At 37.1% G+C, this 17,294-nt stretch overlaps 1 protein-coding gene across 4 annotated transcripts in view; it reads right to left on the bottom strand.

The window, feature by feature from the left end:
- The window catches only part of kcnab2b (potassium voltage-gated channel subfamily A regulatory beta subunit 2b), a 40,639-nt gene that overhangs the window by 6,243 nt on the left and 17,102 nt on the right, over positions 1–17,294 (bottom strand). For 2 of the 4 annotated variants that reach the window (XM_063014915.1, XM_063014916.1), the window contains exons 2-10: positions 11,441–11,484; positions 10,436–10,473; positions 10,175–10,254; positions 9,477–9,521; positions 8,924–8,968; positions 7,720–7,763; positions 7,547–7,633; positions 5,877–5,921; positions 3,936–4,021 (exon numbers count right to left, since the gene is read on the bottom strand). In XM_063014915.1, the coding sequence (XP_062870985.1) occupies positions 3,936–4,021; positions 5,877–5,921; positions 7,547–7,633; positions 7,720–7,763; positions 8,924–8,968; positions 9,477–9,521; positions 10,175–10,254; positions 10,436–10,473; positions 11,441–11,484 (514 nt within the window). The remainder of the gene's footprint in view (positions 1–3,935; positions 4,022–5,876; positions 5,922–7,546; positions 7,634–7,719; positions 7,764–8,923; positions 8,969–9,476; positions 9,522–10,174; positions 10,255–10,435; positions 10,474–11,440; positions 11,485–17,294) is intronic. The other 2 variants (XM_063014917.1, XM_063014918.1) reach the window with 2 other exon arrangements.

Raw genomic sequence — 17,294 nt, 5'->3', positions numbered from 1 at the left:
ACCCCCCTCCTGACTTTTCCCAACCAGCAGACTATTGGCCAATTTTGTCTGCTGCAGTCACCACCAGTTGTGCTTCCTAGGGAACACCCAGCTGACTGGTAGCAAAGCTGAGAATTCCAGTGGAATCGCTAGTGGAATATCATTGTACCAGTTACTTTATACCACAAACAAATCACACTAAGTAGGGTTAAAATGATCTTACATATTTAAGCTAATTTTAATATTAGACAAAAATAACCCAAGTAAACACAATGTTTTTTTTTTTTTTTTAATAATGATTTAATTTAATAAAGGAAAAATCCAGGTGAGCCCTACCTGGACCTGTGAGAAAAAAATTGCTTTTTGTAACAGACATGATTAGTGTCAGACCTGTTAAATCTAAACATCACTTAAATAAAACCCATCTAATGGTGTAAACCAGGCAAGAGGGTCTCAAAAAGCATCACATGATGTCACATTCTAAAGAGATTCAAATACAGAAGCAAAACAAAGTCATTAAAAGGGTTGCAAAGCCATTGTTAAGGCTTGGGACTCCAGAAAACCACAGTGAGAGCCATTATCCTTGAAACAGTGATACACCTTCCCAGTAGTGGCCTGCCTACCAAGATTTTACCAAGAACGTACTGACAACTCATCCAAGAGGTCACAAAAGAACCCAGTGAAACGTCTAAAGAACTGTAGGCCTCACTTGCCTCGAGTAAGGTCAATGTACATGTCCACTATAGGAAAGATACTGGGCAAAAAAACCTACTGCTGGCACTCAGGTGGCATAGCATGATAATCCACTAGCACACTAACTCCCAGGTTTGAATCTCAGCTCTGCTACGGGCTGGCTGGGCGCCCTCAAGCAGGCATAATTGGCTAATGCCTGCAGCAGATGAAATTGGCCTCCAGTCTGCTGGGTAGGTGACTGTCGAACCTAAAGCTCAGACATATTTAGGTTGTGCATCATGGTAATGATCCAAAGCACACAAGCAGGTCCACCACTTAATGACTCCAAAGAAACAAAATTAAGGTTTTGGGGTGGCTGAGCCTGCTGAGATCCTGACTTGAATCCCATTGAGTTGCTGTGGCAAGAACTTAAACAGGTAGTTTATGCTTGAAAACCATCCAATGTAGCCAATAAAATTATCAGAAATATTTAATTGCAGTTGTTACTGGCAAGGGTGGCACAACCATTTATATAATTTAGGGGTTCTGAATGAATCTTTATGTTCACTTATTGGAATAATCATTTAAAAGCTGCATTTTGTGTTTACTTATATTATATAAATTAGTTAGAAATGTAGGACATTATACTCAAAACAATGGTATAACTAAACACTAGTGGTAGGACTTTTCTGTTGTTACCATGGCTTACTTAGCTTTTACAATCAGCAGTGATGTCACTTCCTGTTCTGTGAGCTTTTCAGTGATTTGCTAAGGTGTAAGTTGTGTTTGCTGTGCTACTTTAAATTAGGTTTATTGTTTAATATCAGTGTTTTAGAGTTTTAGTTCTATTTTATACAAGTTTAGGCAAACAACACTGCTAATCAGCACCAAACTCATTGTTATTCTGACATCAGCTCCTAAACTCAATTGGATGACAGTTAGCACATAAGGTAAGTGATATATTTCTGAACTTTATATTTGATATATTGTATTTGAACTCTAATCTTGGAGTTTGTAGAGAGTTTGTCAAAAATCATGCTAGCTATAGTCCTCTTGTTTTGTTAGCTGCTATTGTTAGATACATGTGGTAAAAGCTTTCTTTTACAGTCTCTTATAGGTTCTAAGTATTAACCAAGTAAGTGTAAGGTATAAACTGTAAAAGAAAGTGTTACCTATATGTATATAGGGTGTAGATTTGTTTAGGCTCAGCCTAAACAAGCTGTCTATTAAATTTTTACATTTTGGCCTAGTCTCAGTACATTGTTTGTTGAATTTTGCTTACATGACTTGCCCTGGGTAACCCATATGTCAAATTTTGCCTTGCATGACTTTTACTGTATAAGATGTTTGTTACATTTTCCCAGTTTGAATCAGTCTAAGTCAGGGGTGCCCATGCTTTTGTGGCTTGAGATCTACTATTTCAGTCGACAAGTCATCGTGATCCACTCTAAAAAAAATTGGCCTTATCATTTTTCAAAAAATGCTTTGTAGCTTTTTTAAATGCGCTTCAGTTGATATTCAGCATTACAGGGCAAGTATGGGTCCAGTGTCATTAACACCCTAGGTTAATATGTTTTGCTTAGCCTTTGAAAACCTTTTATAAATAATTTGATGAAGGTGCATATTATTTTAGCCATGTGTCTACTTTCTCACTTTTTTCGTTGAGCCATGAACCATACTAGCTAAACCATAACTGAGGCATACAGTCAAATTGTTTGAGATAGGTTGAGCAATTTAAAAATGCCATGATCCGAGGATAGCACACCTACATTACACCTACATTCTTGGTAGCAATTAAGGTAAAGGTACTAATACAGGTACTGATGTTACCCACACAGACATTCACAAGGGTTTCCTAATGTATCACCAACACCAACTGTGGGAGCTCAGAGATGATCTAGTGGTACAAAGCATTGGATAAACTAAGGTGAAAAATGTAGGCAGCATGCTTTTAAAGGCTCGCGTCCTCTAGCTGTATCTCACTTTTGTAACAGAGACACTTTTGCAGCTCTTGAGAAATAATAATAATAATAATAATAATGATGATGATGGTGGTGATGATGATAGCATGGCTGAGAGTATAAAGTTCTGGAGAAAAAGTCTCTTTGGACCTTCAGTCCAATTCTTGGTGACTATTGTAAGTAATGTAAATGTTAGTCACTCAGGTTCATTGTTTTCCTGGAGCCTAAATATTAATTTTAACTAGTTGGATGATTCAGTGGAGATTCTTGTGATTATATGTAGCCTCTGGGACATGTAATAAATAACAAATAATACTGACTTTCAATAAAATAAAAGACTGTGTCAAAGACCTAGCATTATAGATGATGTACTCTTGTTGGGTTCTAAATCTGCCTGATATAAGGTCAGTTTTATTGTAGAGCTTGACGATCGCTTTATAAACCAGAAGCTACAGTTAAGAACCTTGGTGTAACACTAGATGCTGCTTTAAATTTTTACTTTCTATATAAGCAACATTAAAAAAAGGATTTATCTATTTAGGAAACCATTTAGGAAACCTGGCAAAAATAAGACCCATGTTATTGGTGCAATGTGTTGCTAGATGTCCTGCATATCAGGAAAAGAAAGTCTACCCATATTAGCTTATTTGTACTATAGTCTCTGTACAGATGGAAAATGTGAATAATAAGAGTTGTGTCTTTTTAGTTGAGTCAATAAATACATTTAATTCAGTTTTTAAATGTATGTTTTATGCTAACACAGCAAACCACTACAATGCAAATGCTAGCGTTGTTTTTTTTTTAAAACAAATTAGTAGCTACAAATATCTTTTTAATCAAACATTTCGGCATTTAGTATAGATAGATAGACAAGAGATTGGTAGGTAGGTAGGTAGGTACTTTATTAATCCCTTTATTTCCTTTTGGATTAATAAAGTAATCCATTGTTTATAGTAAATGCTGAAAAGACTGACTAGATTGAAAAGATATTCATAGCTATTAATTTATTTGAAAAATAAAAAATGTTTTCAGTGTAGTTTATTAGTTACACTCTCCAGATTACACTCTCGAGTTGTGTATTTTTATTATGAGATCACATCTGCCCCTCTAGAATAAATGTTCATAAACTTGTAGGATGGGTCAGGTAATGCTAATATGCTATGGATCAATCAAAAGGTTGACCTTCTTATCCGGGCTCTGCTAAATTAGTAATGTAACACAGAAAATTAATTTTAACATTGTTGTATTGGTATTTTCTTTTCATAGGTGCATACAGTAAATAATTAGACAAAATATCAACATGGCAGTTAATGTATAACTTACCATGATCTCCATTGAGCTCCAGCGAGATGTTCCCCAGTACATGGCCATGCCTTGGTTTATCACATGGGTCATAGCTCGCACTGTCTCTGCCAATTACAGAATGTACAATGACAGCTAGTAAGTACACATACAGAAATTACCTTAAAAAAACGAATGGCCAATCTGCTGGGAAAAGAGAGGAAAAGCATAAGCAAACAGGGTGAGCAGATAAGGAATTTCTACAAAGCTCAAGATAATATAAAGTAGAGGCTTTTTTTTATGTAGGAACCATGAGAGTGTGAATTTGATCATGATAAAATCAAGTTTCCCAGGAATAGAAAGGGTGATGAGAAGGATGATGATAGTGATTGGAAACCCAGGATTAAATTATGTGATGCCATTTAGATGAAGGATATTCCATTGTGACTAAAAAAAAAAAAAAAAGATTATTAGGGGCGGTTTGCACTTCACACATTGTTTGATGTTTTTCAAAGCAAAAATTCTTCTTGTAAGGGTTGGTCAGCTAAGGCTTGCAATCATCAAAAAAAAAAACTGCACAGAACACTAGTTTTTTTATGATGCCTTTCTTGGTGGATGGATTGGGTTTGTCAACATTTGTTAAAAAACTTGGTGAATGTACGACCAACAGTGAACACTCCATTTTTTAGGGCTTCTGCTTGAATTTTGAATGGCTGCCTCGTTTGCCTGTTGTATCTTAATCTTAAAGCAGTTTGATGGTCAGAGTATGTTTGTATATTTTCAACTCTAAGCTACATAGCAAAAATTTGCTTGTTGCATGACCGTCCTCCAGAAATGTTAAAATCATAAAATATGTACACCGATCAGCCATAGCATTTAAACCACCTCCTTGTTTCTACACTCACTGTCTATTTTATCAGCTCCACTTACCGTATAGAAGCTTTTGTACTTCTACAATTACTGACTGTAGTCCATCTTTCTCTACATTTTCATCGTTTCTTTACATACCTTTTTAGCCTTTTCACTCTGACTTTACATCTACAAGGTAGACCAACTAGGTAGGAGTGTCTAATAGAGTGGACAGTGAGTGGACACGGTATTTAAAAACTCCAGCAGTGCTGCTGTGTCTGATCCACTCATACCAGCACAACACACACTAACACACCACCACCATGTCAGTGTCACTGCACTGCTGAGAATGATCCACCACCTAAATAATACCTGCTCTGTGGTGGTCCTGTGGGGGTCCTAACCATTGAAGAACAGGGTGAAAGCAGGCTAAAAATGTATGTAGAGAAATAAATGGACTACAGTCAGTAATTGTAGAACTACAAAGTGAGTGTAGAAACAAGGAGGTGGTTTTAATGTTATGGGTGATCAATGTAAACACTGGCTTAGTAAAATCTTTAACAGACTATGTTGTTTCTAAGTGGAAATATGTGACCAACTTGAATAATATTTTACTGTGACATGCAAGAGATAGATATTGTATTCAATTGATAGTACAAATACAATAGACATGCATAAAGAGCAATCATCTTGCAAAAACATTGAAGCATGTAAAATAGGAGATGCACCAGGGGACATAATGCATAGCTGTGCTGATATGTGTTACTCCTTAACTAATTCACCACAGCACTAATGAAAATGGAAACCAAAAGACTGGCAGATAGTCCATTTTCAATAATTTAATTTCTAACCAGTTGGAAAGATGTTTGTTACTTAAAATAAAATCTAAATGAGAACAAAATGCTCAGGAAGACTCAGTGAGAAGCAATGCCTTTCTCTAAATTCAATTTGCAAGATGTATAGGAGAACCAAATCAATGCTAAAGCATTTCACTTTCTGGAGGTGTTTTTAAAAATATCAGCATTTTATGTACACACACGGCGTTGTTTCTCACACCAGGAAAAACAGGGTGAAAAGACCATAAAATGCTTTTAGAGACAGGAGGCCAAAACTCTCACTGAGGGTACCGTGTACCTTCTATGATGAATGTTCTTGATTTTGAGGTGTTAAATGGATTTCCTGGTGACAAAAACAAGGAAAGGATTGTGAAAAAATATAAATGAAATGAACCACAGAGGACACATGGCAATTCTGCTACTAAGCAGCCTCTAATATGAAGACAGTACCAGCTTCTGCCAACAGTATTTCTTACACGTTCATATCAAGTCTGATATGCTTCCATAGTACAGAGACAGTAGTTAGTTTAAGGGCCACAGGAGGAAAACACATTTTAATAAAAAAAAATGCATTAATTCTGGTAAATGAATTTCCAAAACTGTGAAATTGTAAGTAAAAAAATTTCTAGAATGTCAATTCATGCTGTAGCATTGACAAATCTCTTTACTGGAATTGAGCTAAGCTAGGTCTAAATAATAAATAATAACTACTATAATAATTACTATTATTCTTACACATTGTATTATTATTTTTATTATTATTATTTAGACGGGGCTTAATTCCATTAAAGGGATTTGTCAATGCTGCAGCATAATATAAATTATTTATTATTGTTATTATTATTATTATTATTATTATTGTTGTTGTTATTATTATTACACATATTATCATTATTATTATTACAACAGCAATAATAATAATAATTATAATTATAATAAAAATAATAAATAATAATTTACATTATGCTGTAGCATTGACAAATCAAAATAATACTTATAATAATTACTATTATTATTATTATTATTACAAATATTATTATTATTATTATAACCGCAATAATAATAATAATAAATAATTTCTATTATGCTGTAGCATTGACAAATCAAAATAATACTTATAATAATTACTATTATTATTACACATTGTATTATTATTATTATTATTATTATTATTATTATTATTATTATTATTATTTAGACGGGGCTAATTCCATTAAAGGGATTTGTTAATGCTACAGCATAATAGAAATTTTTTATTATTACTATTATTATTAATATTATTACAAATACTATTATTATTATAACACCATTAAAAAGTTTTTATAAAAGTCTTATTATTTTATAAATATTATTGTTAATACTAACAATAATAATAATAATAATTTAAAATAGAATGCCTTTATTTGTCATATATACGTATACAGTTGTACAGTTCAATGAAATCCTTTTTCACCTATCCCAGCTCGTTTGGAAGCTGGGGTCAAAGCGCAGGGTCAGCCATTGTATGGCGTCCCTGGAGCAGAGAGGATTAAGGGCTTTCCTTAAGGGCAGTGACTGAATGGCAGAGCTGGGATTCAACTCTCAACCTTTCTATAAAATCTATACAGAAATTACTTGATATGATGTACAGCATAACTCATTCACATACATTTACAGATTAGGGGTGTGGGTGGTATGTGTCCTCAATAAAAAATATTTCCATGAGTATGAGGAATCATCTTCTAATTCTTCAGGGGCAATAAAGCTCTTGTAACATACAGTACATTTCAAATTTACAAAGCAACAACACTCAAGCATAAGCTACTTATACTCAATAGCGTTTATATAAAAAGGTCAGTAACGTCTAAACATTCTGTACATAAAAAGCAGTGTACTTCATAATCAACCTAGGCAAGCCACTTTAATTAAACACACTCAGCACAGCCACAGCCAGACAAGGTGTCAGAGCATTCCAGCATGCCAACCTACCTTCCATCGGTGTGTTAGGGTCCGGTCTGTTAGCAAACACAACGTCAACGTACTCTAACTGCAGTCTCTCCAGAGATGCTTTTAGACCTAGTCAATAATAAACAAGCACAAAAATGAGCTCAGCTATGCTTAGTGTAATTATGAGATGTTTATGTTTAATTCATGTTAATTACCTTCGATTATATGTTTTCTGGACAATCCTCTTTCTGTTTCTGCTCTGTAACACACAGACAGACACTATTGCCAGTGTACATGATAATAATAATCTATTAATAATAATTTGGATGGCCGGCATTTCTAGATATTATATGTGGATTCTTTTATTTACATTTTCTGTCCTTGCACAGTATCAAAGAACCCACCCATTTTTTTCAGTCTGGTCTTTTCCCAACCAGCAGACCTCAGTAGCCTTAGTGGTAGCAGAGCTTAGATTCGAACTCAGGGAGATCATAATCCCAGCCCTGGTGTGCTAGCGAAATATCCCGCTGGCCGCCTTGTGATTGTTATTCAACCATGTTAATGCCCATTTTATTTTACACTACAAAGCAAAAAATATGTTGCATTCTGAGATACTGTATTTAACTTTGGTTTTAAATATTTTAGCATACTGGAAATATTCATGTAGGTAGGTGGTATGCATAGTATGCCAGCTCTATATTGAGACTAGTCATATTCAAGTGGTATGAATTTTTAAAAATGTCACCACTGAGCGCTGACCTTTGGCTTTTACTGTAATATGCACAACAGTGTTATATAGATCAACCAAAAAATACTATGTAGATTTATATACAGCCTTATTAATTTACCCCGCCTCCTTTTTAATAGTATATATGAAATGTCAGCTCATTAAAGTTGCATCTTATAGTCTTTTATCTATGCTGGACCTTTAATTTAGCCTTACTGAAAGAGCAAAGCTTAGTGGGGGGTCAACCTGTAACATGCTCAGGAAACAATTAGAGCTATGCTGCTGTCTGCCTGGGGAGAGACCATACAGGGGTGAACCATTGGGGGCCAAACCTTCACCTCAGCATGCACATAAACAGTCACACGTTTAATATATCCAAAGTAATGTGAACACCTAGTCATGATCTGTACTAGCATTGTAAGGCCATTCTCTCTATGGAAGCCAGTCAGATTCTTGTCACTTGTAACCTCTTGGCAGGTGCTCTCTTGTCCACTATTAAACCCCTGCAACTAATTCAAAATGCAGCTGCCCACCTGGTTTTCAACCAACCTAAACATTGCCACATCACCCCACTGCTGCGTTTTTTTCATTGGCTTCCTGTAGCTGCCCACATTCAGTTTAAAACAATGATGCCCGCCTACAAAGCCAAAAATGGACCAGTCTTGCTTGTATTATAAATATAAAAGACTTACTTTCCACCCCAGTAGATTTTGGTGGTAATAACAAAACTGGAACGTCTGTGGAAGTAAACAGAACAGAAGTGCAGTGAAACCCTCAGCTCTCCTGTGGCAACAAGATTGAAACCATTACTGAGTAAGTGAAAGGGCCAGGAAGCATAATCGGCTAATCAGACATTGGGACAACTGTGTATTTAATTAAATGAAGCAAAGACTAACATATGGCTAAGGTATTTACTGCATTTAACCTGATGAGATGAATCTAAGCTGACGCTCAAGACAGTTCAGTGGCTGTAAGGTAACGGGGGGGGTTCATGTTGTGCCTCCACAACATGAACTCAACCCCCCACCGTACTGCCCCCCATTGGCTGCACTCGCCAGGTCGTTATTATTATATTACAATTTTTCGTATCATGATTTTGCTGAGTGCAAGGCATGAGCTCCTAGTTGCGCCACTGAAGACCACGTCTACAGTCTGCTGCTGGCTACATATTTAAGGTCAACTGCGTCATGCGACCATTCGTACAGGAAGCAGAGAGGACATAATATAATATGTGCATATATCTACCTCCAACCTTTTTTCTTCAAAATACTTCCAAGAAGCACTTCTGCTCTGCAAGAAAAAAAAAAAACACATTATAAATATGCTATATATACATGCAATATATTTTTTAAGAGCATGAAGTTACACAGAACTGAGATTACTGTAAAATATAATATAATATACTGTATATATATATATATATATATATATATTTTCCATGTAAAGCCTTCTCATAAATCAGAAAGCATCTCCATAACATGATGCCACCACTATCATATTCTAAAGAAGGGAAGAGATTAACTAAGTGATATGGCTCATTAGATTTAATTTAAACATAATGATCAAAATCTAAGCTAATAAGTGACACATTAGTCACAGTTCTTCCATTATGGCTGTTTTAGTGTAGCATCTTGAATATGATATCAGAGTAAAAGTTGGTGTTTAAATTGTTTCATCAAGATCTTTACGTTGCTAGTCACGTTGCTACAATTACAAATGGTAGGAATATATTTTTTATGTAGCATACTGTTATATGGCTTTAACATACTGTTTTATACATTCAATTGAGGGAAAATGTACCTTTTTATTATAAAATATACTGTAGATACAGTGTCATTTTTAGAAGTCACATTTATTTATATATATATATAACATGAAAGCATAACGCTTTGCATATGTAAGAAATGTTAGTAAGCGATAAAGATGATACAGAAAGCACTTACTTGCCCACAGCATACACCTCAGCTGTATCAAATAAGTTGATGCCGTTCTCGTACGCAAGCGTCATCAGCTGCTCTGCTATCTAAGCAGAGGACAGAAGATAAAGACAATAAAACCTGAGCATGAAGCCAGATAATCATACAGATAAACTGTTGAGTGATAAGATCCCTTAGATCCAAATTATGGTTGCATTAACGTCTTTTTAGTGGATTTAACTTCAGTTGTGCATAATATTAAGTAGTGGATACAAATGTTTGTAGTACCTCATCTGTGATTTGACCTCCGAATGTCACCCAGGTGCCTGCAAAAAGGATACAAAACAATCAGAATTAAATGAACACACAGACACATTCACAAATCTTGGGACATATTTACAGATATCAGCAGACTCCGTAAGTAAAAAAAAAAAAATCAAGTCAGTTACAAATGTGATACTTGGACATTTTAGCAGCCAACCTGTATATAGTTAATTCAACCAGGGCTGCGTCCTGAGTAAAGCACTCAAAGCATTGGTTAATTTAATTATGGCTAATGCCAGGTTCACACTACACGTCTTTCCAAGTCGTCAGGTCGCTGTACAGCTCACACTACACATCTGGGTCTCTTGTAATCAGGAGTCTTTCAAGTCATTGTGGCTTTCACACTACATGAATGATCGGCGAGCTTCTCTGGTCTCCCAAACTACGTTTTGTCATGAAAACAAACACTAGAAGTGATGAAATGTTTAATGATACTATGTCCAAAAATGCACGTTGACAAATAGTGAGCGATCAAAGTATGTGCGCTGATGTACAGCGTAAAATCAAGGAGAAAAAATGGATTTGGCTACGCGAGCAACATGGATTGTTTTATAGTGAGTTGGAGGTTAATATATTATGCCCCTGAGTTTCCCCTCTTACCGTATCTTGCTGTTCAACATAGCACTCATTGACAGTCGGCCGACTCATCTCCAGATATTTGACAAGCTAGATATCTGTCTTCAGTCGCTCGGATCGAGTTGTTGAGTAGTTCACACATAGCTATTGAGAGCTGAGTTTCGATCGCCGAGCGAACGCCGAGTTGCTCACGAGCCGGCAAATCTACCGCCGACCAGTCGGCGAGCGGAAATCAGGGCAAAAATTGTGTAGTGTGAACTAGGCAGAAGCCATCGTCTTAAAAACAATTAGGCAGTGTAAAATAAAAACTAAGATCATGTATCTTAGATTTCACCACTATGTGAGTCTAGTTTAACAGAGCTTCAGAGGACAAATCACGATTATCATACTCACCCAATCCTAAACACGACACTCGTAATCCAGACTTCCCAAGATTTCTGAAATCAGAAAGAACAACATTAACACACACACAAACACACAATACAACAACTACACTACATGGAAAAAATATTGTGACACCCCTTACTAATATTTACATTCATGTATAGCTTACATCTTTAATTTTAGGAACGGCCCTTTACTATTTCAACATGACTTTGCCTCTGTGCACAAAAGACATGAAGAAAAGCTTTTTTTAAAGAAACTCCATTGGCCTGCACAGAGCCCTGATCTCAGCCCCACTGAACAGCTCTGGAATAACCCGGAACATCAATGGTGACTTTCTAGACCATGCTTTTTTGCTCTATATAGAAACAAATTCTAAGAGGCACAGGCTTCTTAGAAGAGTGGCTGTTGTTATAGCTAAAAAGATCACATGGGGTCACTGTGATTTAATACCATTTCTTAAATGGGATGTCCAACAAGCTCATGGTCAGGTGTCCAAATGCTACACTATATAGATATGAATATAAATGTAGATTAGATAAACATTAAATATGTTGTCCAGACCTTTTTGAATTGGTTTTAGGATAAACCATGTTAAAATATGTAAGATTCCAATACATAATTCAAATGTACATTCAAACAATAAATTAAAAATGGTGTGTGGGTGATTATAGTGGCATTCAGACCTTTACAACTGCTATACATTTACACTTTAAACCGAGTTCATTTTTGAGCTCATAACTGTAGATTCTATCCATGAAGGTCACTTATTCTATCTGGCACTCACACAGTTAAAATAGGCCAATCTAACCTGGCAACAAAGCTTCTTTTGTGCCACAGCAGCCAATCAGAGTCTGTACTCGCTCTTTAGTTTAACATCCTCTGAGTTTGTATCAAACCAAGGTTATGGATCTAGTCTATTACCATGTGACCACACTGTCAAGGGCATGATGGCATTCACACAGTGCTTTCGATTAGAACTCCTTTTTAATGCACTGTAGCTTTACACATCGTACATAAAAGAGGATTTGTGAATAACTTTCACAGATACACTAACTGTCTCAAAAAAAATTATTTTCTTTTACAGGACTGAAAACATAATTATTGAATTCATTAATTATAATTTTTTTTATTTGTTCACAAAAAGTGGCATTTATGAAGCAATTATCCCAACCTTGAAAAACACAATGTAAGTTTTTTATTATTAGTATAATCTAATAATCATTTCTATAATTTCTATATAATTTTAATAATTTTCATAATTTATTGCTATAATAGGACAGTTGTAGCTCAGTGGTTAAGGTACAGGACTAGTAATCAGAAGGTTTCAAGTTCAAGCCACACCTCTGCCAGGTTGCCACTGGTTGGCCCTTGAGCAAAGCCCTCGACCCTCAATTGCTTACACTATACTGTTACAGTTACTATTACTGTACTGATACAAATGCCTTATCACAGTAAATATATGAGTAGTTTAACAGAGGAGGTTTTTTGAATCACAGCAGCCAATCAGACCACCACATTCAGGGCTGCCAGGTTTTTCCTGAGTAGAGCTCTCAATGCATTAGTTAATTTAATTATGCCTAAACCATCCTCTTAAAACAATTAGGCAGTGGAAAATAAAAATAATAAGATCATGTATCATAGGTTTCATCATCATGGAGAGATCAACAGGTTGAGGTTTTTCCAGTTGTGCACACAGTCAATAAAATTTATATTTTTTTTAGAATCCACTTTAAATGTACATGAATCATACATATATTTGGTCTTTTAATTATTTGTCATTTGTTTTTATCAGCAGAATTTACGTATATATACAGTAGATAGATAGATAGATAGATAGATAGATAGATAGATAGATAGATAGATAGATAGATAGATAGATAGATAGATAGATAGATAGATAGATAGATAGATAGATAGATTTCAATAAAGCCTCTTAAACTTGAATACAAAATGCACATAAAAATTCAAAGCAGGCTGAGCTGACCATGTGGAAAAAGCACAACATCAGACATTTTCCTAACTCATCTTATTTAAGGCCTAACAAACATTTCCGTTGGGACTCTGCTATGAATAAAGCTGATACACCAGCGCATGCCATTCGTCTCTGTAAACATGCCATCAGCGGTGTCACCTTCCACTAACTTCAGGCAGAAGATCAACATAAATCAAATTATTACTGATTATAAGAGCCTAGAAATCCAGTGTTAAATTTTTAAATGGTTACATGAGATGGAGTTACTGGAAAGAAGATCTGTTGACAAAAAGTGAAGGTGAACAGGCCACCTGCTAACTAGACTCAAACTGATAGCCATAGTCTGTTCAGAATGCACTACAGATGCTCGTCTTGATGCTTTAACTCACCTGTACTGTTAATAAGGTAGGGTCTTAAGTATAGGACTTTGTGGGAAACAGTAACTTGTGCACAGTTTGCACAAAATTTGATCAACTTTAATACTAGAGTATATCACTATTATTAAGGGAAGCATCATTTTACAGCACCACCTACGTACACTAGGGTGTTTTTATATGGTAAATGCTAGTACCAGATGACCTTGGCGGCAATTCTAGAACTCTAGAATGGTGAGATGTACCTACATGTCTTTGTTTCTCTTTGATTATGGAAGATTGTGAGTCCCAGAAGCAGATACTGAGGGATCAGACATCCCTGTACGTATAACACATATGTGACAAATGTATATGTTTATATCAGTAACAGCTGCTTGGATAAGAGAATAATTAATATGACTGCTGGTCAAAGCAGCATATTGGAGGGTGCTCAGGTGCAGTGGGATAATCCGCTAGCACACCAGCGCCGAGATTCTGAGCTCCCTGGTTCGGATCTCGGCTCTGCTACCAGTCGGCTGGGCGCCCTTCAGTCTGCTGGAGACTATGAGTTATTAACGCTGTGTAAGGACCTTGGTTGCCCAAGGTGCCTGTGCACAAAGTGAGGGAGCACAGAGATCATAGTGTGGCTCTCCATACCAAAGTCGACCACCGAAATATGGCTGAGTATGAAGAATTTGGTAGGAGGCTGAGTATGAAGAATTTGGTAGGACTGCGCACATGTCGGAGGAAGTGTGTCAGGCAAATATATACACCCTCCTTGGACGCCATAGGGGTCCCCAGCAGTGGATTGGCTAAGCTAAATTGTGAGAAAAGGGGGTAAATGCATTTAAAAAGCAGCATATGGAAGAATAATTACAATATGCTGAAAGTTCCATTGCTCAAACAGAAACACAAACGGGTACCTTAGCTGATCAGCTAGCTGTGCTGGATGTTGATAATACCACGCTTAAAATAACCACTTGATAACATCAATCAGTTTGCTTTCCTGCCCCATCTCAGCTTGTGGGTAACAGAAGCCATGATAAGTTTCCTGTCTGATGATGAATGTTGAGAACGGTGCATTTAACCCAAAGGTCCCTGATATCAGGGGACAAGTAAAGTCTATAAATCAAATCAACATCCCTGTCCCAGTGTCCTTACTTACAGGGCACTTGGAGCTCTTTACTGCTAGACTCCAGACACTTGACCCATGCAGCATTTAAGCCCCCCAAACACCCAAAACAGCTGTATAATTAATTGCAGCTAGCCAGAGCCAGACTGTACGTAATGATGAATGGCCAGTAAGTTTACACAAAGGTGATCGACCATACAGATTCATTCACCCTGTTGCAGGACTCCTCCACGGTAACACGAGGATAAATCAAAGTGAAGCATTTAAATAGCCATAAACACGCTGTGCCAAATCTCTCAACTGCATGTCAGTAAATAAATACAGAAATAGAGCTCACCTTTGGAGCACAAGAACAGCAGTGGAAGAATTGTCATGCATTCTAAAAATACACAGTGTCTGGACATACTGTTTTAAAATGACTGACCTGCCAGCATGAGGCTTTGTAACCAGAACAGGAGATGTACAATCATTACATTTAATAATTGGAATTTCTTAATTGTGTATAAGTAGCTTGTAAACACAGGCTTGGGCAAAATACAGTAAATACTTGTATTTGAAATTGTACTCTATTCTTATTGGGTGGCAGGTTGGCTCAATGGGTAGCACTGTCGCCTCACAGCAAGAAGGTCCTGGGTTCAATCCCCAGGTGGGGCGGTCTGGGTCCTTTCTGTTTGGAGTTTGCATTTTCTCCATGTGTCTGCGTGTGTCTCCTCCGGGTGCTCCGGTTTCCTCCCACAGTCCAAAGACATGCAAGTGAGGTGAATTGGAGACACTAAATCGTCTATGACTGTGTTGGATATAACCTTGTGAATTGATGAATCTTGTGTAATGAGTAACTACCGTTCATGTCATGAATGTAACCAAAGTGTCTTATTAGACAAAGAAGTATGTGTACAATTACAAGACTACCATGACATGAAGTCTCTTTTTTCTAAGTTTACTAGTGTATGTAAAAAGTTTACATATGTATGTAAAGTTTGATTGTATAAAACATGTTACATTATTTATCATAATAGTTTCCTGTTGTCTCGGGCGTTCATAATACAAGTACATACTGAAACAAAACAATGTTCCACCAGGACGAGGGTGCAGACAAATTGGCAGTGGTAGCTCAGCGATAAGGCAGCGATTAAGGTTGCTGGTTCAAGCCCCACCACCACCAAGCTGCCACTGTTGGGCTCCTGAGCAAGGCTCTTAACCCTCAATTACTAGACTGTAATTAGCTACAACTGTATGTTGCTTGGGCGGCACGGTAGCTAAGTGGGTAGCACTGTCGCCTCACAGCTAGAAGGTCCTGGGTGTGTGGGTGTGTGCGTGCGTGCGTGCGTGCTCTGCGATGGACTGGCGCCCCGTCCAGGGTGTTACTGTGGGCCCTGTGCCCATTGAAAAGCTGGTATAGGCTCCAGCACGCCCCCGCAACCCTGATTGGATAAGCGGTTGAGTGAGTGAGTGTAAGTTGCTTTGGATAAAGGTGTCTTCTATATGCCGTAAATGTTAAAGCAGTGTAATAAATAAAAGGATCTGCACTTATTCAGGTTCTAAACAATTGAAGAGAACAGGACCACAAGACAAGCGTGGTGATTGGCCAGGACACAGTACTTACTAAATGTGCAGTATGTAGAGTAACATTGACTCAGATACAATTCACCCTTGGTGCACTCGGTAGTACACACACACACGTGCACTTTTAGTTGATTGATTGTTATGAGGATCTTTGAACACCCAACACACAGTAATCCTATTATGAATGTAATTATTAACTTGGAATTAACTTGGTAAATTAATTACATAAAGCAATAATATTACTTGGCATGTGTGAATCAAGATGGTCTAGCTCAGTTATAATAATAGGACTCAATTAATTGTTTTTGGAAATAGCTTAGCAATGTTGGTACAGCTTTGTTTGATAAGCATAATTATTTATAATAAACATCTAGCTTCTTAATTTTGTTCAAAATGTACATTAATGGGTTTTTTTTATTATTTTTATTTTCCCCCTTTTTCTCCCCCTTTAGCGCATCCAATTGTTCAATTTGCATCGTGCTTCCTCTCTGTCTACGCCGAACCCTGCCCTGACCGAGGAGATCAAAGCTAACCCATATCCCCTCCAAAACATGGGCAGCAGCTGGACGAGTGTGGCGACACCTAGCGTTGCATGCGGAGAGACACACCCTAAGGGCACTCTTCCTCATCTCTGTGCAGGTGCCTCTAATCAGCCGGCAGAGGTCGTAATCGCATTCTGACAGAGAGAGACGCACATCCGGTTCTCTGTCCCGCCCCCCAACTGAGCAACCGGCCAATCGTTGCTCATACAGCCACTCAGCCTCGAACCGGTAAGGCAGAGCTGGATTCGATACGATGTACTCAGAATCCAGCTCTGGTTGCAGCGTGGCTTTTTACCGC

The sequence above is a fragment of the Trichomycterus rosablanca genome, chromosome 19, assembly GCF_030014385.1.
Source record: "Trichomycterus rosablanca isolate fTriRos1 chromosome 19, fTriRos1.hap1, whole genome shotgun sequence".
In the NCBI taxonomy this organism is placed as follows: Eukaryota; Metazoa; Chordata; class Actinopteri; order Siluriformes; family Trichomycteridae; genus Trichomycterus; species Trichomycterus rosablanca.
This window is presented reverse-complemented; position numbering and strand designations above follow the sequence as displayed.